The 19,298-nt window shown below is 41.6% G+C and overlaps 1 protein-coding gene across 1 annotated transcript; it reads left to right on the forward strand.

Moving 5' to 3' along the window:
* Positions 1–2,223: 2,223 nt before the first annotated feature.
* On the forward strand, positions 2,224–9,860 carry LOC147420090 (cytochrome P450 71AU50-like). The gene is made up of 2 exons (XM_086504100.1): positions 2,224–3,228; positions 9,186–9,860. The coding sequence occupies exons 1-2, from the start codon at positions 2,353–2,355 to the stop codon at positions 9,801–9,803; spliced, it is 1,494 nt and encodes a 497-aa protein (XP_086360226.1). The 5' UTR covers positions 2,224–2,352; the 3' UTR covers positions 9,804–9,860.
* The last annotated feature ends 9,438 nt before the right edge of the window (positions 9,861–19,298 follow it).

Here is a 19,298-nt window from a genome sequence, read left to right on the forward strand (position 1 = left end):
TACTCCTACAAACATTGACCACACTACTCACACCTCACCTCCAACACACCCCTACCATTTTACTCGGTGACTTCAATATCAATGCTAAATACCAAACACCTGAATACCTTGCACTTTTTAACCTTCTCTCCACACACAACATGACTTTGGATCACATTTGGACTACAAATTCCTTCACTGACATAACAACAGGCACTAACTTCTCATTCTGGTCAGACCACTCCATTATTTACTTGTTGCTCCCACTAAACTCCAAAAACACATTCCAATCCTCCCCTCTTCCTACTTCCTAAAACCACCTCCACAAATCCTTCCATTGGCAAGACATCGTGATCCCTCACCTTGTTTTTCTTCATTTGATTCATGCTTTGTTAAAGTTGTTGGGTTTTACTCAATCAATGTTAAAGCTCTCTTCAATTTTAATCCGAACCACGGTTTACTTTGCATATGAGGTTCTCCAAGGTACATCGTACATCAGTACCGCTCATGTATAAAGGAAGCATTTAAATATTATATAAGATTTCATATTCATGTGACCAGTGTATTAACAGTGTTAGAAAAAAACTGGGGTCCAATGTATTTTAACCGGTTGAAATCTTAAAATCCCGGTTAGATTTTGAGCTTGCCTTGAAGAAAACCGGAAAGTTTTCACAAATTTTAGTGTAATTACTGCCAAAATCTTTAAATTTTGACCTAAAAAACGAGAAAATATCAAGCTTGCCCTTATTTTTTTCGGTTAGGAAAAATGTATTTTTCTAGCCCTGCATATGACACTATGCTAGCGATGTAGGAATACGGTCCAATCAAGCTCATAATTGGGGACTTTACGTAAAGCTAGAGTGGATGGGAGGAATGTTTTTTGGCTTTCTAAAAGAAACCTTTAGTGTTGTGTTCGGTTAGGGAGACTCCTTTCATTTCACATCCTGACATGATCGAGACTTACCTTTCATTTCACATCCTGACATGTCTTTACTTTTCTTGAATTCTCTCTTTTTTGAATGCTAAAGTGAAGTTTCACCTTGCATAAATTTTAGTAAATTTTACACACACACATGTTTTTTTTTTTACACACACACACTCTCGGATGTTTTTTTTTGCATTCTATTGTTTTAGAATGCTAAAGTGAAGCTTCACTTGCATAATTCTAATAAATTCTATACACACACACATATATTAATTAGTTCTCTTTATTTCACCTTTCATTTCACAACTTCACATGGCTTTACATTTCTTACATTTTATAGCTTGATTCCAGGCAATGTTAACAATCGAAAAAGTCTCTTTTATTAAGCGGCTGCTGATTGAGTTTCTTCTTCACAAAGAAGAAAATCAGAAATACTAGCAAAATTTTTGAGATTTGCAAAATTTTTGGACGACTTTCTCACATTTTCCATCGATTTTCTTTTGTTTACCATGGTTTGCAGTTAGCTAGGCTCGATTTTCAATCGGCTCAAGACTAAGCTGAGGCAATCCTTCCCCAAACGCTGATACCAATTTAATTCAACCTAACAATTTTATCACTTTCTTATTGTTTTTGAAAGCCGTCGTGACTCTTTCTCTTGTTTTTTTAATAGCAAAACTCACAATTGTGAGTGAATTATATTGATTATCCCAAAAAATTACAATAACTTGCCATGTTCGTGCCGAGCCATGACATCATCCAGAGACCATTTTCCTTTCCCTGTTGCTCTCAAGAGCGACGCCTGTTTTCCTATCAAGGGCTATTTTGCCTATCAACTCTTGTCATTTGCCACGATAGAATCTCAAAATCTCCTCTCATTGTTCATGTTTACACTCTAAAATTTATCTATTAACATAATATGGCGGAAGGGAAAGACCTTTACACGTGTCGCAATCTCCGACTAGAAGGCTAAAGTCCAAAACGAAAAAAAATCCCTTTGCACATGATAAAGGAGGAGAGAGGGGGGGAGAGAGAGGCCGCGGACGGCAGCCGGCCGTACTAGTGTTATATATTTAGATTGATCATTAACACAAAGCATGTGAAAAGAGGCTTGGGAAATTGCGCGTCAAAAAAAAATTCTACTATGCCTCTCTCAATCAATCTCAGGCCCCACTCAGGAGCACTTTTCAGTTCCATAAATGATAAAAGATGGTACGTCGTTTTTTCATTTATAGAGTCGGTGTATACTTTCAGGCGGTGTCAGCAGAAATTACAATGCGGCAAAAGGGCGCATGGTAAAGTTGGGCCACCTCAAATGAGACCGCCGCGTCTGTGTGACTGGGGCCAGCTACCGTTTGCCGAGCCCTGCGTTCACGAATCTCTCTCTCTCTCTCTCTCTCTCTCTCTCTCTCTCAGCTTCCTTCGCATATTCTGCAGTCGACGGCGTTGTCATGGAAGGAGCATGGCTACCGGCAGGTGGTGGGGCTGTAATGGCAGCGGCGGCGCTGCTCATTGCGGTGGTGTGGCAGCTGAGAAGGAGGGGCAGAGGTAGCTGTAGACTACCACCTGGGCCAAGGGGTTTACCGGTGGTAGGCAACCTGCTGGAGCTGGTGGGATGCGAGCTGCCTCACAGGGCCATGGCCAGATTGAGCAACAAGTACGGGCCGATAATGTTCTTGAAGCTAGGGGTTGTTCCCACCGTTGTGGTCTCGGACACCACCTTCGCCAGAGCTTGCCTGAGCGGCCCAAATGACAAAGTCTTCTGCAGCCGGCCGTCCTTGGAAGTCACGCGGCACCTCACTTTTGGGCAATCATCAGGCATTTCTATGGCTCCCTACGGCGACGAATGGCGGCATGCCCGCAAGCTGTGCAGCCGTCAGCTCTTCACTTCAAAGCGCGTGAGAGAGTTCGAACCTATACGCAGTGGCGAGATTATGGCTCTGGTGCGCAGAATCGAGCTCCAAGTAGGGCAGCCCCTCAACCTCACTCAAACTATTGCCAGCCTGTTGGAGGCTACGATTTGTAAGATACTTCTAGGCAAGCCATTGACACAGATACGCGATGCAACCCTGGGCATCGACATGGCCATGCTAGTTCGCCGCATGATCGACCTCTTCATAGTACCGATGATCGGTGACTTCATTCCAGCCTTGGGCTTTTTGGATCGGAAGCTCAAAGCTGATTTAGATGAGGTTCACGCGCAATTCGACACTCTTATCTCTCAGCTCATTCAAGAACGAGAGCAACGCCCCTCGAGTTCCTCCGAAGTCATTGTGGACGTCTTGCTTGAAAATCTAGAGAGAGACCACGCCAAGACTATCATCATGGTATGTTTCTTTCTCTACATTTACACTTTCAACGGCTAGGCTATATCTCTCTACACCACAATCAAGCAATAACAACTCATGTGGGATTATTTTCTCGCGAAATAACATGTCAAATTATTGTGTCTGGGATAGAGTGGCCCGTAAAAAGATGGCCCTTTGTTTGGGGGGCCTCCTATCCCAGCTAATAATACCTAAGTGCACGAGTTTCGAAGCAACGTGAGTGGAGAGCCGTAGTGGTTATCATGGTTGAGGTGAAATCCAGGCCCTTTGATCGCAAGTGCCTTGTTGACAAAACAACTCTAAATATCCCTCTCGTTACTTCTGCAATTGATGCCATTTTTTAACACGGGTAAACAGATTGTCGTGTCGTTCTTCCTCTTTGGACTGCCATTCACAGTGCCATTTCTCTTGCAAGTAGTTGTTTTGCACACCTTTCTTATGCTCCTCTTCAAGTATTCAGATAGTTCTACAAGCTGGTTGGCCTTGTGCAAAGGCACTAATGGCCCCCCTAGCATAGTTGTGGCTTGGTTTTATCCTACTTAACAATGAAGAATCACAATGCCATGACGTGCACTAAACCGCATTGTCTTCCCCACTTCACTCCTTATACATAGCATATGTCTTGCCTTCTATTCCTTTTACAAGCTGATGCTTCACATCAGCTAGTTTTATGGGATTGTGTCCACACATCGACACTCGCATGTTGTGGGGGTTGAGACATAGTGGCCATGCTTAAAGCCCCTCACCTTTACCAATAGGTAAACTCCCCTTGACTTCTTATCAAGCCTCACCCATGGGTGTCCCTATTGCTTGCCCCTTATCCAAAAGTATAGTCACAGGTGTTGTCATTTCATCGTGGCAAGTAACTCTAGCTTATGCCAACGGATAAACGGATAGAAAGAGATGTTTGATATCAACCTAAAGATTTCTTAAATTTTTCCCCGATACTCACAATTTTGTGTGGAGGTGCTATATTAATCCAGAAAGGAATGTATAATCATCCTTGAGCACGTTAGGTCCCTTTAGGGGCCATAACACACACTCCTTGATAGACGAAAGCTAGTTAAATGGTTACATTTTGTGAACTTGTTGAAACCAAAACCACTATAGTTTTGGTTTCTTTTTTTCCAACTCCTTAGAGTTCTTGCTTTTTCCAATAGATACGACCACTTCCCTACTCTCTTGAATAATCTCTTTGAAGGAGGTCGTCGAGTGCTTGTTTTTGAAGACATGTAGGCTTTTAAACTTCCTGAATTGTTTGAAGGATAATAAGCGGACAACTTTTGTGCAGACTAGGATAGCTTGGTTCTTTTGAATCATCCCTCCCAAGAGTACGTCGTTTGTGAAGAACAAGATCTTTCAAGTCTTCTGTATCCATTTGCATATTCTACCCATGAGGCCTCTCCTAGTTAGACAATTCCGGAACAAGTGAAGGGGATACTCACTTGCCGCTTTGTACACTGTGCATCTATCTGAGCCTATCACCCTGGTTAATATCTTGACCAAAATAGAAATAACACCCCATACCACCTTTCATAGATGGGGACTATCGAGGGTCCCCAATGTTGCTTTTTATTGATAACCCATCGAGACTCTGGCTGATGCTTCTGCCATCGCTTATTGAGTGGAAAGAATCAATTTGTTTTGGACATTAGCTTGCAATAGATTTCCTTTGCTTGGGGTTTGGTGAATTTTATGTGCTTAGGCCACTGCCAGGCCTTTCAATCAAACTTGACCTCACAAATTGGCATAGGCACATTGTCAACGACCCCATTGATTGCAATCGTTCATTTGCATTGAGGTTATATTGGGTAACTAATTGATCTGCTTCTTTCCATCTCATGCCGCTTCTATCATAGAATTGGGTTAGATGAATGAGCCCTTTGTCATTGATTTTTATGGTAATTCCTTTCCAAAACAGATTCACAAACCACTTTCGAGAGCCATGGGGACTAGTGTGCTCTAGAGATTTGAAAATTCTGGGTACCTCTCCCCATTCTAGTGCCTCTGATGCTTTGGTACACTTGCATACCACCCCCCTCACGTTGCCACCTAGTTTTGTTTGTCCATTGAGGTGCGTGTATTTTGTGTGAATCCCAATCTCCTTCCATGAGACCCCTTGGGAGAATAGCTTCACCTTGTCAATCATAAATTTAGCACAATGGACCTCTGTATGCACTGTCGGGTTGAGGATACCACTACTGCCTTTCTCCTTGAGTCTAGCAACACACTTCCATTTTTCCCATTACTAGGGTATCGTATTTTTGTTTTTATTTTTGCATAGAAAGTTTTTCATGGGTCGCCTTGTACGCTTTGTCATGGGCCATGGACAAAGTTTGGAGAAACATACAAATATGTGCTGATCCTTCTGCTCCACAATAGGGTGAAGATGATCGATTCTTTTATGATCCCATACATGTCCTTCATGGCGACTCTTTTCAAAGTAATCTTAACACTAGCCTAGTAGTTGGACACTTAAGTGACTTGAGGCATTGAAGTGTCCTATTTTCCTACCAAGTTTTGGAAAATTTATTTGTCAAGCTAAAAAGAAGTTTTTTACACGTTGCTTCTACCATAGGTTTGGTATGAGGGAAAGAAAACACTGGATTTTTATCCATGTCAAAATATAATCTATATGGAGAGAATTATGGTAAGTTCCAAGTCAATCTTTTTGTAGAGATAGCCTTTTTTATGTTTATAAAAGCTAAGTGTTAGTACTTAGTGTTACAAAACAATGGAGTGTTCTTCAAATGCTAATTTCCAAGTCACATGCAAGTTATAGACATAATTTCTTACTTGAGCATGTGCTGAATAAGAGCATAATTTTGGTCTTCCAAAGGTCCCCTCATGGAATTGGGGTTATTCTAGTGTAATTTGACAATTACAAATGATTTTATGTGTTAAAACCAAGAAACTACATATGTTTCGGCCCCCTAATTCAGTTAAAATCTCTTTACTTGAATTCTATCTTGAATTTTTAATTCTGCAAAAAACTCTTGAAAATCTTGAGTTCTCCATGATAACATTGAGACCAAGGTTTTAGGCATCCCAATTGTGTATGCACCACGTAATTTGATACATTTATTTAATCCACATGAAATTTTTTGATATTATTTGAGGTTTTGAATGCTTATGTCTCAAGAATGAAAATATCAAAGTTTTCTCTTACTCAGTTTTGAATCTTTAAAATGTTCCAATAAATGTTGCATACCAAAGCCCTTCTACTTGCCACCTTGAGTCCTCAATGAAAAGGGTAATCAATGTATCACTTTCTAAAACTCACAAATACATCAAAAACATATTTTTCTTTGTATACAATGATATGGTTGAAATTGCCATATCAAACACTTTGAACTTTCCATTATTGTATATACTCTAATGTGAAATTTTTTGCACATGAAACTTTCAATTATTTATAGCACAATTGTGAAAGTCACAAAATTTTTTCTATAAGGTTGCTTCATTTTTTCTTGAGCTTATAGAGGTGATTTCTTCAAAGCGTCAGTCGCAGTCTTACCAAGGTCAACTTGATAAGTATATTCCTTGATCATGCTAGATTCTAAAATGCAAGGTTATATTTTTAAAAGACCCATCTGTAAAATATGGACACTTAAGTGTTCTGTTTTGGTACCAAACTAGTGTTAAGAGAAGTAAAAGTGTACTCCACAATGGATTACCAGTTAGAGAGACCTCAATGCCTAGCTCAAGCATATATTAACAACTAGATTTCTCTAGACTTAGTTAGGTAGATGATTCATGAAAGAGGAGAGACTTAATTCTACCCATAAGCAACATGAGAAGCAAGATCTTGTTTCTTGTATCTTTGGCCTTCTATCTCACATATTCATTATCTTTGTTTCTTTTTTTCCATACTCACAATTGTGAGTTGAGAGACTTACTATTAAATCGAAAAGAATACAACTACCTCAAGCACTGCATGTGCCTTGAGGGGCTAGGGTTCCATCAAAGGCTTGAACACAGAAAAAGATACTCTTACCCTCTTGAGAGTAGCTCAATGCAGACCTCCATTCTTCACCCTTGTCAGTTGCCCCTCTTGCTCCTATACCATGCATGAGCTTAGTGCTCTGATGCACAATATCATCAAAATGAGCTACATCCAATTTGCGCTCAAAAACTCGAAGGTTCCCAGTCTTCCAGACCTGGTTGAGGTAACAATATCTGATTATTTGTGTGCACACGAAAATAGCCTGGTTTTGGATACCATGCCCTCTCAGGATCAAGTCATCCGTATAGCACATGGTCTTCCAAGTCCTTCCTACCCATTTGCAAACCCTAGTGGCTAGCCCTTGTGAAGTAAGGCACTAGCCGGATAGATGCAGGGATCTTCACAAGCTGCCCTACAGCCAGAGCAAGTGTTAGAGCCGATCCTTGTAGTGTGCACCTTAATCCCAGTAGGCAAGGCTCCCCATTATTCTTTCCAGATGAATATCTTTATGTACTCTGGCCCTTAATCTCCCAAATGGTACTGACACTCCTCCGCCAACGTTCTTCTGACCAGTTTTTCTTCCATGTTTTGTTGAGTGGGCCAAACCAATCCGTTTTGTACACCAACACCTTATATGTACTCCAGTTCTTGGGGAGCAGAAACACCTTGTGTTCTAGCCAATGCCAGGCTCTCCAATCCAATTCTACTCCGTCGGCAGGTGGAAATGAGGATGATAGCAATTCCAAGAGTTGACCAATCAGAAGACTTTTGTACAACCCCAACTTATGCTGCTACACCATGAGCTCCAAATCCTTCCAACAAAATCTTCTGTCATCCCAAAGATGCGAAAATTTATAAATTCTTTTGTTGTTAACCAACCCCAACTTATGCTGCAACATGATGAGCTCCACATCCTTCCAACAAGAACTTCTGTCAAGGAGTCCTTTTCGAGTTTGGAGATCCATGGTAAGTTCTTGCAATTGGAAAAGGATAAGTATTTATTCATTATACATGATAAAATGGACCAAAAAAAGACAGCAATTTCTAGATTGTGTGTGAACTCAAAAGACTATGCGAATCAACTACATGTATGATAACACATGGGACATGGTCATAGGATGTATGGTCTTTTGTTGCTTAATGGTCTATGGCCTTCAGATCTCAATGCTACAATTGGCTCCCTTGCATTATGCTTACAAAATTTAGAAAGAACAAATAACCATGGACTAGGAGGTTCATGCCATGACTGTATGCCACACATCAATATAACATTACTCAATGCATTGAACTCAAGGAAATTTCTAGAACACCAAAATAGGATGAGCAAAGAGCATGAAGCATATAAAGTCATTAATTCTCACTATTTAGCATGTCAAATATTTCATCTGATACCATATGCTATATGTTACCCTTAAGGATAGTAATATCAAGTATCCCATCTCTCTCTCTCTCTCTCTCTCTCTCTCTCTCTCTCTCTCACACACACACACACACACACACACACACACACACACACACACAAAAGGAAAAATTGCACACTACAAGGATATCCATTGGAGATACACTTAAACGCATGTAGACAAAAACACACATGACACATTGAAAATCCCACGGAAACAATTGGTGTGCATGCAAAGAAATGTGCACATGCATGAAAAAACACACACGCACACACACACACACACACACACACACACACACACACACACATGCACAATTGAATTCATTGACCCTTCTTTTTGAACCGCACATAAAACAACACACTATGCACTACACTAAGTTTCAATAGAATTATCATTATGTGCTTGCACAATCACATTGGATGTCATCATGACTAACACACGCAAAGGTGGGATTTCCCTTTTTGATAGAGCCATTTAATTCTTATTCTAAAGATTCAATAACACACAACATGATTGTTGTCTATAAAAGAATTCATTAGTTGTAGAACTACACAAATGGTTTGTGGTGATATGTAATCTTAAGGATGAAGATCTTTGTGTGTGAACAGGAGCTCATATCAGCAAGTATTGACACATCTAGCACCGTATTGGATTGGGCTATGGCAGAGCTAGTGAAGACTCCACAAGCAATGATTAGAGTACAAATGGAGCTAGATTGTGTAACAAAGGGGGAGAGGAGAATGATAAGAGAAGAAGAGCTAGGGAACTTGGTGTACTTGCAAGCAGTGTTGAAGGAGACAATGAGGCTACATCCACCAGGACCGATAATGGCACCACGTGTGTCAATAGAAGAATGTGAGGTTGGGGGCTACATTATCCCTAAAGGGAGTATGTTGTTATCAAACATGTGGGCCATTGGGCATGACCCAAAGATCTGGGAGGATCCAGAGAGGTTCATACCAGAGAGGTTTTTAACTGAAAAGGGTGCACTAATTGATTTTTTTGGAAATCACTTTGAGCTACTACCATTTGGCACTGGGCGACGAATTTGTCCTGGCTTGCCTCTAGCGATTCCCTTAATCCATTCTACACTTGCCAACCTTGTTCACTATTTTGAATGGATTCTTCCTCATGGCCAATATGCCAACCTAGAAGAGAAATTTGGTATTATTTCCACTCGTGCCAAACCACTCATTGTCATCCCTCAAATGCGTTACAAAACGTAACCTAAATTAAATGCATATTATTTGTAGCCTTTTAACTCATTTTGATATCTTTGACTATTGTGAGGTCCATCCTTCTTCTTGAATATTTTGTATCAATTCCTACTCAATACTTATAAGTTCTTATTAGTACTAATAAATTAGCTTCAGCAAGGGCAAGCAATGAAGTACAACATATTTTCATTGCAAGACAATTACACTCTCACTACTAAGAATGTCTAACTCTTTATGAGGTTTTTCTAAGCCGTTTCTTATGTTTCTTATTTCTCTTTATAGCAGATGTAAATGTTTCTCTCTTTATCTATTGTCTTGAAGTCTATAAAAGTAAGGGCTTTATTAAGTGTTTATACTATATTAGCTTGTAAACTATACTTTGGATAGTGTTTTTTTTTTTTGGGGGGGGGGGTTTGGGGGGGGGGGGGGGGGGGGGGTGGGGTTTGGCGGCGGCGGCGACGGCGGCCGGGGGGGAGAGAGAGAGAGAGAGAGAGGGGGGGGGTTTTGTGCCTAGACCCACACTATGGAGCTCTTCTCTTACTTCACTTTGTTCAGATTCATTGTATCTATCAACTACATTTACCTGTCACTTTTAGTTGATGCTTGCATTGACACAGTTATCCATATAAAAGAATGAACGACCAAGAGAGTATTTGGGTTGATCTTTATGCCTTCCATCATCTATGATTTCATCCAAAACTCCCTCCCTAAGCCTATATAATGGCTCAATATGTACTTGATCTCTAGTTGAATTATCAATCAAATTTATGCTTGTTATCTTTGTGTATTGAGTCTCCTGATTTGTGCTTAGTGTGGCTACACATGATGCTCTCACCATCATCAAGAATGCAAGCCTAATCTATCCTCCTTAACCTATCTACTTTACATGTGGTATCAAAGCTTAAAGCTAAGATATCTCTATTAGCTTAGGTTTAGATCTTGTAGGTTTGAGTAGATTCATCACTAACCATTAAGCTAGGCCTTTCAAGTCCCCTCCTTGCTTGAATTGGTTGCCATTCATAGCTCCTTGCATTTCATTTAGCAATTTTCATGATAAGGTTTGGATTGATTATAGTGTGTGTGTGTGCATGCAGTGTGTGTGCATGCACACGTGCAAAAGATCTTGAATTTGCACTTCAAATTTAGAAGCTCATTATTGCCCCAATCTATGCCATTACCATGTGTGCATGAAGCCTCTCCACTATAGCTATCAAATAAGCCTACCCATGCTTATTTTGGAGCTCAATTGAGCATGCTACCCTTGACAAATTTGTTGCAGTAGCGAGCTCAACACCCGCAGACCTCGCTTCCTTGACAAGGAAGTGGTATAAGTGCCTCGGGTAGTGCATTGTGGGGGGGGGGGGGGGGGGGGGGGGGGGTGTGGGGGTCGTGGGCTCTATCCTCTTTTCTATTTTAATCTTCATGTTTGGATGTGATGGATTCTTCAAATTGTCATAAAGCGACAATTAATGATGTTCACATGCATCTCCTTTTAGGTGGAGGATGAACCTCAAATCTATCAAATACGACTCCCTCCACTCGTGCGCATATGCAAGTGGTTGGACTCACACTAGGCCCACCCAATCGAAACTCCCACAACCATCCAAGCCTCCACCTCATTTTAGGTGGAGGATGGACCTCAAAATCTATCAAATACGACTCCCTCCAATCGTGCACATCTACAGGTGGTTGGTCTCACACTAGGCCCAAGCAATCGGCACTCCCACAACCATCCAAGCCTTTGTTCCCACATGCTATTAGCTACAAACAAATACTCTCTTGATAGGCACTCCCATGGATATTCAAGCCTCAATCGAACTTGTGCTCCCACACCAGCGCAAAAGACACTTCCTTTGTACACATCCTACATAAATAAGAAAACCCCAAACTATTTATAAGACCTAGTTCAAGGGACTCTTTGAGCCTAAAAACATTTTTTCCCAAGCTTGTGTGCGCTCCTTGCCGCACTGTCGAAGCAAGGGACTTGCCGATACACCGTGTGCGAGCCACAAATGGCTCCAAGCACACAACAAGCATAAACTAGCAAGCTCAAGAGAGCAAAGGGTGTGTCACTCACCGCTCTACGCTCGCCTTCGTGGTGGATTCCTCGCCGCGATGAAGAAGAAGCTGCAGTTGTACCACGCTCAACCGCTTCGCCGTCGTCGTGCCTTCGTAATGCTCGATCGCACACACACTCTCCCTCCCTCTCTCTCTCTCACACACACACACACACACACAAGGAGGTGAAGAAGAAGAAGATGGAGATGGAGATGGAGCAAGAGCACTCTTCTATTGCACAAATGAGAGAATGAGTAAAAATTAGGTTTAGTTGGCTTTTATATGAGCTCACCCCATTCACACTTGGGCGCCCATGCTTAGCCAACTAATCCCTTGAATGTCCCAGTTAGAGTGCGCCTCTCATCGGCGATCACTCTTACAATAATACAACGTTTATAGATCATAGGGTGTCCGTGTGCCGTGAGGGTTAACATGTCCCCCTTCCTGATGTAGATTCCGTCCTCGGAAGCTATTGAGTTGAAGCTGGTTCGTCGAGGTGGAATAGCATTTGAGAGGAATGTCCTTAGCCTTCTTCAGTCACTGCAAAATCAAACAACATTGGCACAGTAATGGCATTCTCTTAAAAAGCATATGCAGTTTTAGGTAGACAAATTGATTGGTAAAAGAATTTCAAACAATTTGTTAGCAATGAACATTAAATTGCAATGTAAGCAAATGCATAAACAGATGTAAAGGCAAAAAATTAAACAAGTCTGGGGTCGCTAATTTGACGGTCGAAAGGCACTAGAGATCGAATATTAATACCATGGGTAAGCTTCTTAATTTTCAGTGGTCAATTAAGTTGTTTAATCGCGAGAGCCAAGTATTCATGTTCGAGGGCTGACTAGAGGCTATATCTAGAAAACCTTGTAGTTAAGCTACCATAAAAGGAATTTCTCATGAAATCATCGCCTGACTGATTACTTTTTCTTTGACCCCCCAAAGTATTTTCACATTGATTCAATTATGATGTGTGTGCTTATTTTGTATGCCTTGGGTTTTTTGCTTTTCAAGGAAAAGCGCCCACACTGGGAACCTCTAGGGCTCTAGTACCATAGGCGATACATGTGAGTGAAGTACCAATTTAAGCAAGGATTTCTCTTCCAGCTTAAAATTTTACATTGTGGCACTTTGATTTTTTGTTTGTTCATTTTCAGCATTTAAATTTTGTAACTTTGGGGGGTCATATAACGTTGTTACCCTCCCCAGGCTCATCAGATTAGTAAACTCCCTTTATAATACTTAAGCTAAAGGTCAATAGGGTTAAGCTCACTAGAAAGCCCTAGTACATTTCATACAATGCTGCCTAAATCGGATTAAGAACTTAAGTAACCATTGCTTATTAGGAAGGCATTCCCCATGGTATTAAGAGAAGATTTCTAATACCTAGCTTGGTCAAACTAGCTTAGTCGGACTGCTTGATTTTTACACCTAGACAAGTGATTATGACAAAACATTACATTGAATTAAATGTTTGATACTAAGCAAATGCGCTGAATATTATGCTACCAATCACAATCAAGGCAGACAAACATGGATGCAAAAAGATAAGGGCAATGCTAATGGACATAAAACACCTGTTTGTGTTGATGGTCGCGCTTGATTTGAAGTGTGAACGAGAGAAAGGTTCCATGAAGGTCCAAATCCTATCAATAGCAACACGCTCCTGTACACACTAGGAAACAAAAGGAATACCTCCAGGAGGCGCATTAGTGGGAAAAGAGAACTTCGCTAATCACTCAACTCTAAAACAGAAACACTCCTATCGTACTAATCTTACCTACCCTCCATCACTCAAGTGATGAGGATCAAAGGTGTTTTATGGCATAGGTTTCTGTTTCACTGTACCAGATGTGACATGTGTAGGTCTGAGTCAATGTTTTGACTTTTAATGTGCATACTCGTTTGCTAATTGCTCTTGCTCTTTATTTTTAATTTTTAATTTTTTGGTGAGTATAAAGCTTTATATGTACATTCCCTAAGATCGGAGATTAAGAGGTCAGGGAGAAAGCTTGAGAGGGAAGCAAGTGAATGATGACTGTCAGCAAACACTCCCCCCTTCCTTGGGTAGATCATACCATTTGAAATGAGCTTGTCACCCTTTGAAACCAATTGTTCCAGTTGGTAATAGGTGAGGATTTTTGCCAGTAGTTTTCTATTACCCTAGGTGCCTCGTCAAGTTGCAAGGGTGGTAAGGTACTCTCCCAGGATCGAACTTGAAGTGGTTCATCAGGTGATTCTTGAACACTGGGAGGTGTGGATTCTTTTGTAGCTTCATGGAGGTCCACTACTATAGATGGAGGCTGTGTAGAAGCTTTTACCTCTATGGATGTATTACATGATGAGCTAGAAGCTTCATGGGACTCCCCCCTTCCTGAGCTAGGTGGAACAAATCGTTCTTTCTTTGGTACCCAAACTAGCTCTGGAGCGAGTGTATAGCATACTGTGATTTTTTCCTTTCCACGATCATTGATTCGTTTTGGAGCTACGGGATTGGGCTCACTTGGGTCAGGTGATAGGTAAGAGCACAATCTACGTTTTGGCACCCAGATTTGATCATTTCCTTGATAGTAGCCTTGGGCTTCCAATAGTCGTTTAGGGATCCATCGCAACATTTTCTTACTTTTCTTGGAGCGAGTGGTACGTTTCTTACAAGGCTTCTGTTTTTTAGCACTAGCTATGGTCACTAAAGAAGCTTTAGGGACCCACTTGTATGTTTTCTTCGTTACATTAGGATGAGTCTTGTCGGAAGCGATATGCATTGCTTGTAGCATATTTAAGGGTACATGAATTTCATCCCCCTCAGGTGTTACCCAGGTCGTTCCCCTATTTCCCCAAGTGTCTATGGTTGCTGCTAGGTGGACCCAATCCACATTGTCCGATTCAGTCATCCCAGGTAGGATATCCATATGGACACTCTTTGGGGGTGTGGGGGTCATGTGTGCATAAGGGGCTAGAGGCACATATGGTCGAGGCCCCATATTAGGTACTACGACACTAGGTAGTGGCACTGCGCTAACCATAGATGTCATCGGTACATTCTCTGTCAGGCTTATCCCTGGAGTGAGCACTGTGTTTTCCTTAATAGAGGGTTGAGCCAAGTTAGGGAAGCTAAAGTTGTCGCTCGGAGGCTCAGATTGCATAGAGACCCCAGGTGAAATGACGTAAGATGGGTCCATGGGGCTCATTAGAGGAGTCTCCATTTGTGATAGAGTAGGCTGTTGAGCCTTGCTCGTATCCAGAAATCGCATGGGGCCAGTTGAGAGTATATTTACCCCTTGGTTTTGTCTTTCTGATTGAATAATGCCATGGATAACATTACATATCATTTTTTGTTGATCTTCGATGCTCGTGGCACTAGAGGTGGATTGTACAATCTCTATCCATCCTACATGGTAGGCGTGGCCAGAGTGTAGATCCGTCAACACCTCAGTGTGGAGGTCGTATGTCCAATGATCATTAATGAACAATCCTTCTAGAGTCGACGTGTTAACGGTTTCTTGTGAGGTAGAAGCAATGTTGCTCCCCGTGGTTTTACTTGTCACCAACGGTACTCTAGAGGGAACTTCTGAAGGAGGCAGCTCAACAGGGCCTTCTTGGTAAGAAGTTGGCAGGATATCCACATGGACACTCTTTGGGGGTGTGGGGTCCACGTGCGATGTGAAAGGAGAGTCCACTTCCCCACCCCCTTCGTGTGCTTCATTTGCATCAGGTTCCGAGCGAGTAGCTCTACCTAATGTTTCCATGAAACGGCTAAACATACTAGTACTAGGCTGTGGAGCTTCGGGAGGTGCATGGCCTTCTCTCTCAGTGTTTTGGGTAGGGTATGCTTCCATGATTTCTGAGTCGGAGGAGGAATCACTAGCGGCTATTTTAGGGACTTGGGTGGTGCTACCTTGTGTCCCCGCTGAGGGTCTAGAGCCTATCGTGGATGGGTAATGGGTGTCCGTATGAACAGAGGCACTACCAATATGCTCGTGTTCTAGCACCCGCCCAGAGCGTAAGTGCATGTGCTTTTGATACCCTAAGGTGTCAAAAAGCTGCTCTAGGAGGCCTTGTGACTAGTTTTTAGCGTGTTTTTTGTTTGTTTTTTTTCTAGATTTTTTAGAGCGTGTCGTGGAATGGGCCGTGTGATAGCTCGAAACGAGCGTATCGCTAGGAGGGACGCGCTGTGCTTTACAGCCCACCGTTTGGTTCTATTTTGCTCCAGAAAAGCCCGAAACAGTCTTTTCCTAGCTGGGGAACTAGGCTCCAAATAGCAAGTCTAAAGGTGCAAGTGGGAAGAGAAGGGAGGAGAGTGGAGGACTTGTCCCACATGCTCTCATTCCCTCTTGAGGAGGTAGGGTATATATATGAGAGTGAGTCTAGTATATATCATAGGACTGAGGACTGAGGCCTGGGCCTGGGCTTGGGCTTGGGCTTGGGGAAATGATCCCGATCCCGATCTATATTTTATACAAACCAACCCGCCCGCGTTTTTATAACTCGCATTTTTATTTCCGAAAATTTAACCTCCCCCTCACTCGCGTTTTTATTTTTCGGATTTTTTTTTTCCAGATTTTTATTTTTTTTCTTTTTCAGAGGAGTCAAATTAATTTTTTTTTGTTTTTTTTTTACATGCAGAAAATGCAGAAATTGAAAATGCAGAGATTGCAGATGCAGAAATTGAAAGTGCAGAAATTGCAGAAATTGAAAATGCAGAAAATTTAACGCAGAAAATGCAGAAATTGAAACTTGACAGAACCAGAAAATGCAGAAAATGCAAAAACGCAAGAAATGCTAACTGTGCAGTGCAAACCAGAAAACGCAAAAAACGCAAAAAACAAAAATCTCCACACAACTACACACACTCATTCCCTGCCCTTCCTATGATAGAAATTGCACCACAAGAAAGCACAAAGTGCTAACCGAGCTTAGTGTAGGGCATATCCCCGGCAGCGGCGCCAAAAATGTGCGCTCCTTGCCGCACTGTCGAAGCAAGGGACTTGCCGATACACCGTGTGCGAGCCACAAATGGCTCCAAGCACACAACAAGCCTAAACTAGCAAGCTCAAGAGAGCAAAGGGTGTGTCACTCACCGCTCTACGCTCGCCTTCGTGGTAGATTCCTCGCCGCGATGAAGAAGAAGCTGCAGTCGTACCGCGCTCAACCGCTTCGCCGCCGTCGTGCCTTCGTAATGCTCGATCGCACACACACTCTCCCTCTCTCTCTCTCTCTCTCACACACACACACACAAGGAGGTGAAGAAGAAGAAGATGGAGATGGAGATGGAGCAAGAGCACTCTTCTATTGCACAAATGAGAGAATGAGTAAAAATTAGGTTTAGTTGGCTTTTATATGAGCTCACCCCATTCACACTTGGGCGCCCATGCTTAGCCAACTAATCCCTTGAATGTCCCAGTTAGAGTGCGCCTCTCATCGGCGATCACTCTTACCCTTTTCCTATTGGTCCGACAAGCCTGGTACCTGACTCTAAATAATACAACGTTTATAGATCATAGGGTGTCCGTGTGCCGTGAGGGTTAACAGCTTGTAAAGAGGCGCTTCATAACAAGTGAAGAATGGCTTCACAAAATTTACCCACTTTTGTAAAATCCGTTGCATAGTTAGTGCACAAATCACATGGAGATTAGACACTACCCTACACTAAAGGGGTAAGACCTTCTCCACACCGCACATTGGGATACACTATGGACAAGGAAGCATTCACCGTTTTTGATGGTCAAGGGTTCCATACCTGGAAAATCAAAACAAAGGGTTACCTAATAAAGAAGCAATTGTGATCCATAGTCAAACCATTGGGAGAGGGAGAGGGAATTGAGACTAGGCGGTCTCAAGCACAATTCATAGAATAGAATGAGCAAGGATTAGGAATTCTTCTGATCGTTGTAAAGAAACATTGCATACACTACCCATACGAATTCACTACTCCCTATGATGCATGAATCACACTTTGGAGCTATACCCACACACTCCAAAATTCCTCTCAAAACACAGCTCTATGGTCTCACTATGGAACCAATAGAAGATCTCTTGTCATAGAATGAAGAGCATAGGCACCCAATTGGCATACATAAAGGCCCAATGGAGAACAAAGACCAAGTAGCCATTCTACTCAAAGTTGTACCAGATGCAAACTATGGTCAAATAGTCACTATAATCAAAGAAAAGGAGCCTATACCAAGCCCAAAAGAAGTCATCAACTTTCTCCAAGATCACAAGAAGAATATCTGAGATACAAAGATATGTGGAGGAGCTTTTGTTGCTACATCATCAAGGAACCCAATAAAGAAGAGGTGCAAATATTGCAATCACAACAACCACACATCCAACAAATGTTATAAAACGAATCCTTGTCTGCATTTATGGTAAAAATAACCATGGGTCGAGTTGGTGTTTGTACAAAGATAAAAAGAAATATAAAGGCAAAATCAACATAATGAAGAATCTAGTGATGAAGACAATGGAGTAATGTGCTCTATAGAAGTATTGTGAGACTACACCCTAGTTGCTTACAACTATCTAGGGGAGGAATTTCTGCCCTTCACCCTCGTTGTCTACCATTCTCAAGGGAAGGGATTTTTGGCCTAAACCCTATTGTCACCACTCTCTAGGGGAGGCACTCTCTTGTACACCTATCTAGATGGGAGACTTAGACCCCATTGGAAACCTAAGGTTTCTTTGACATTTGATGTGCTCAAACACAAAATGGGAATTGTTAAGTTTTGTGCCTAAGCCCACAACATGGAGCTCTCCCTCTTATTTAAATTTATCCAAGTCATTGTATCTAACACCACTAGGCTTGCCTACCACTTTTACTTGATGCTTCATTGACTTCACATGGTACACACACCCACACACACCCATGAAGAAGCATGAAAGACCAAGAGAGGATTTGGGCTGATCTTTATGCCTTCCATCATCTATAATTTCATCCAAATTTCCCTCCATAAGACTACATACTGGCTCGCTATGTACTTCCTCTCTAGTTCAATTATCAATTTAATTTATGCTTGTTATCTTTGTGCATTGAGTTTCCTATTGTGCTTAGTGTGTATAAACACGATTCTCTCACCATCATTATGAATGTAAGCCTAATCTATCCCCCTTAAAGTATGTACTTTATAGAGAGAGAGAGAAAGAGAGAGAGAGAGAGAGTTGCCTACATACTCTAAACTATATGCAATGTATAGAAGTTATCTAAAAAGACTTTAAATTCAAAAGAAATGTGAATAGTCACAATACTTTAATGCGTTAGGGTGCAAGCATGATATGGTGTACTCATTTAGTAGGTTTTTTTTGCGATAACATTGGCATTTACAAAATCTACTTTTAGTACATAATAGTCATCAACGTGGCAAGCCATTTTAAAATTCTATTGTTGGATATTTGCCGAGGATATTTCCCAGCCGCTTAAAATATTTGAACATGCCTTGCATAGTAACT

Source organism: Adiantum capillus-veneris, chromosome 28, assembly GCF_014529385.1.
Source record: "Adiantum capillus-veneris isolate H3 chromosome 28, ASM1452938v2, whole genome shotgun sequence".
NCBI lineage: Eukaryota > Viridiplantae > Streptophyta > Polypodiopsida > Polypodiales > Pteridaceae > Adiantum > Adiantum capillus-veneris.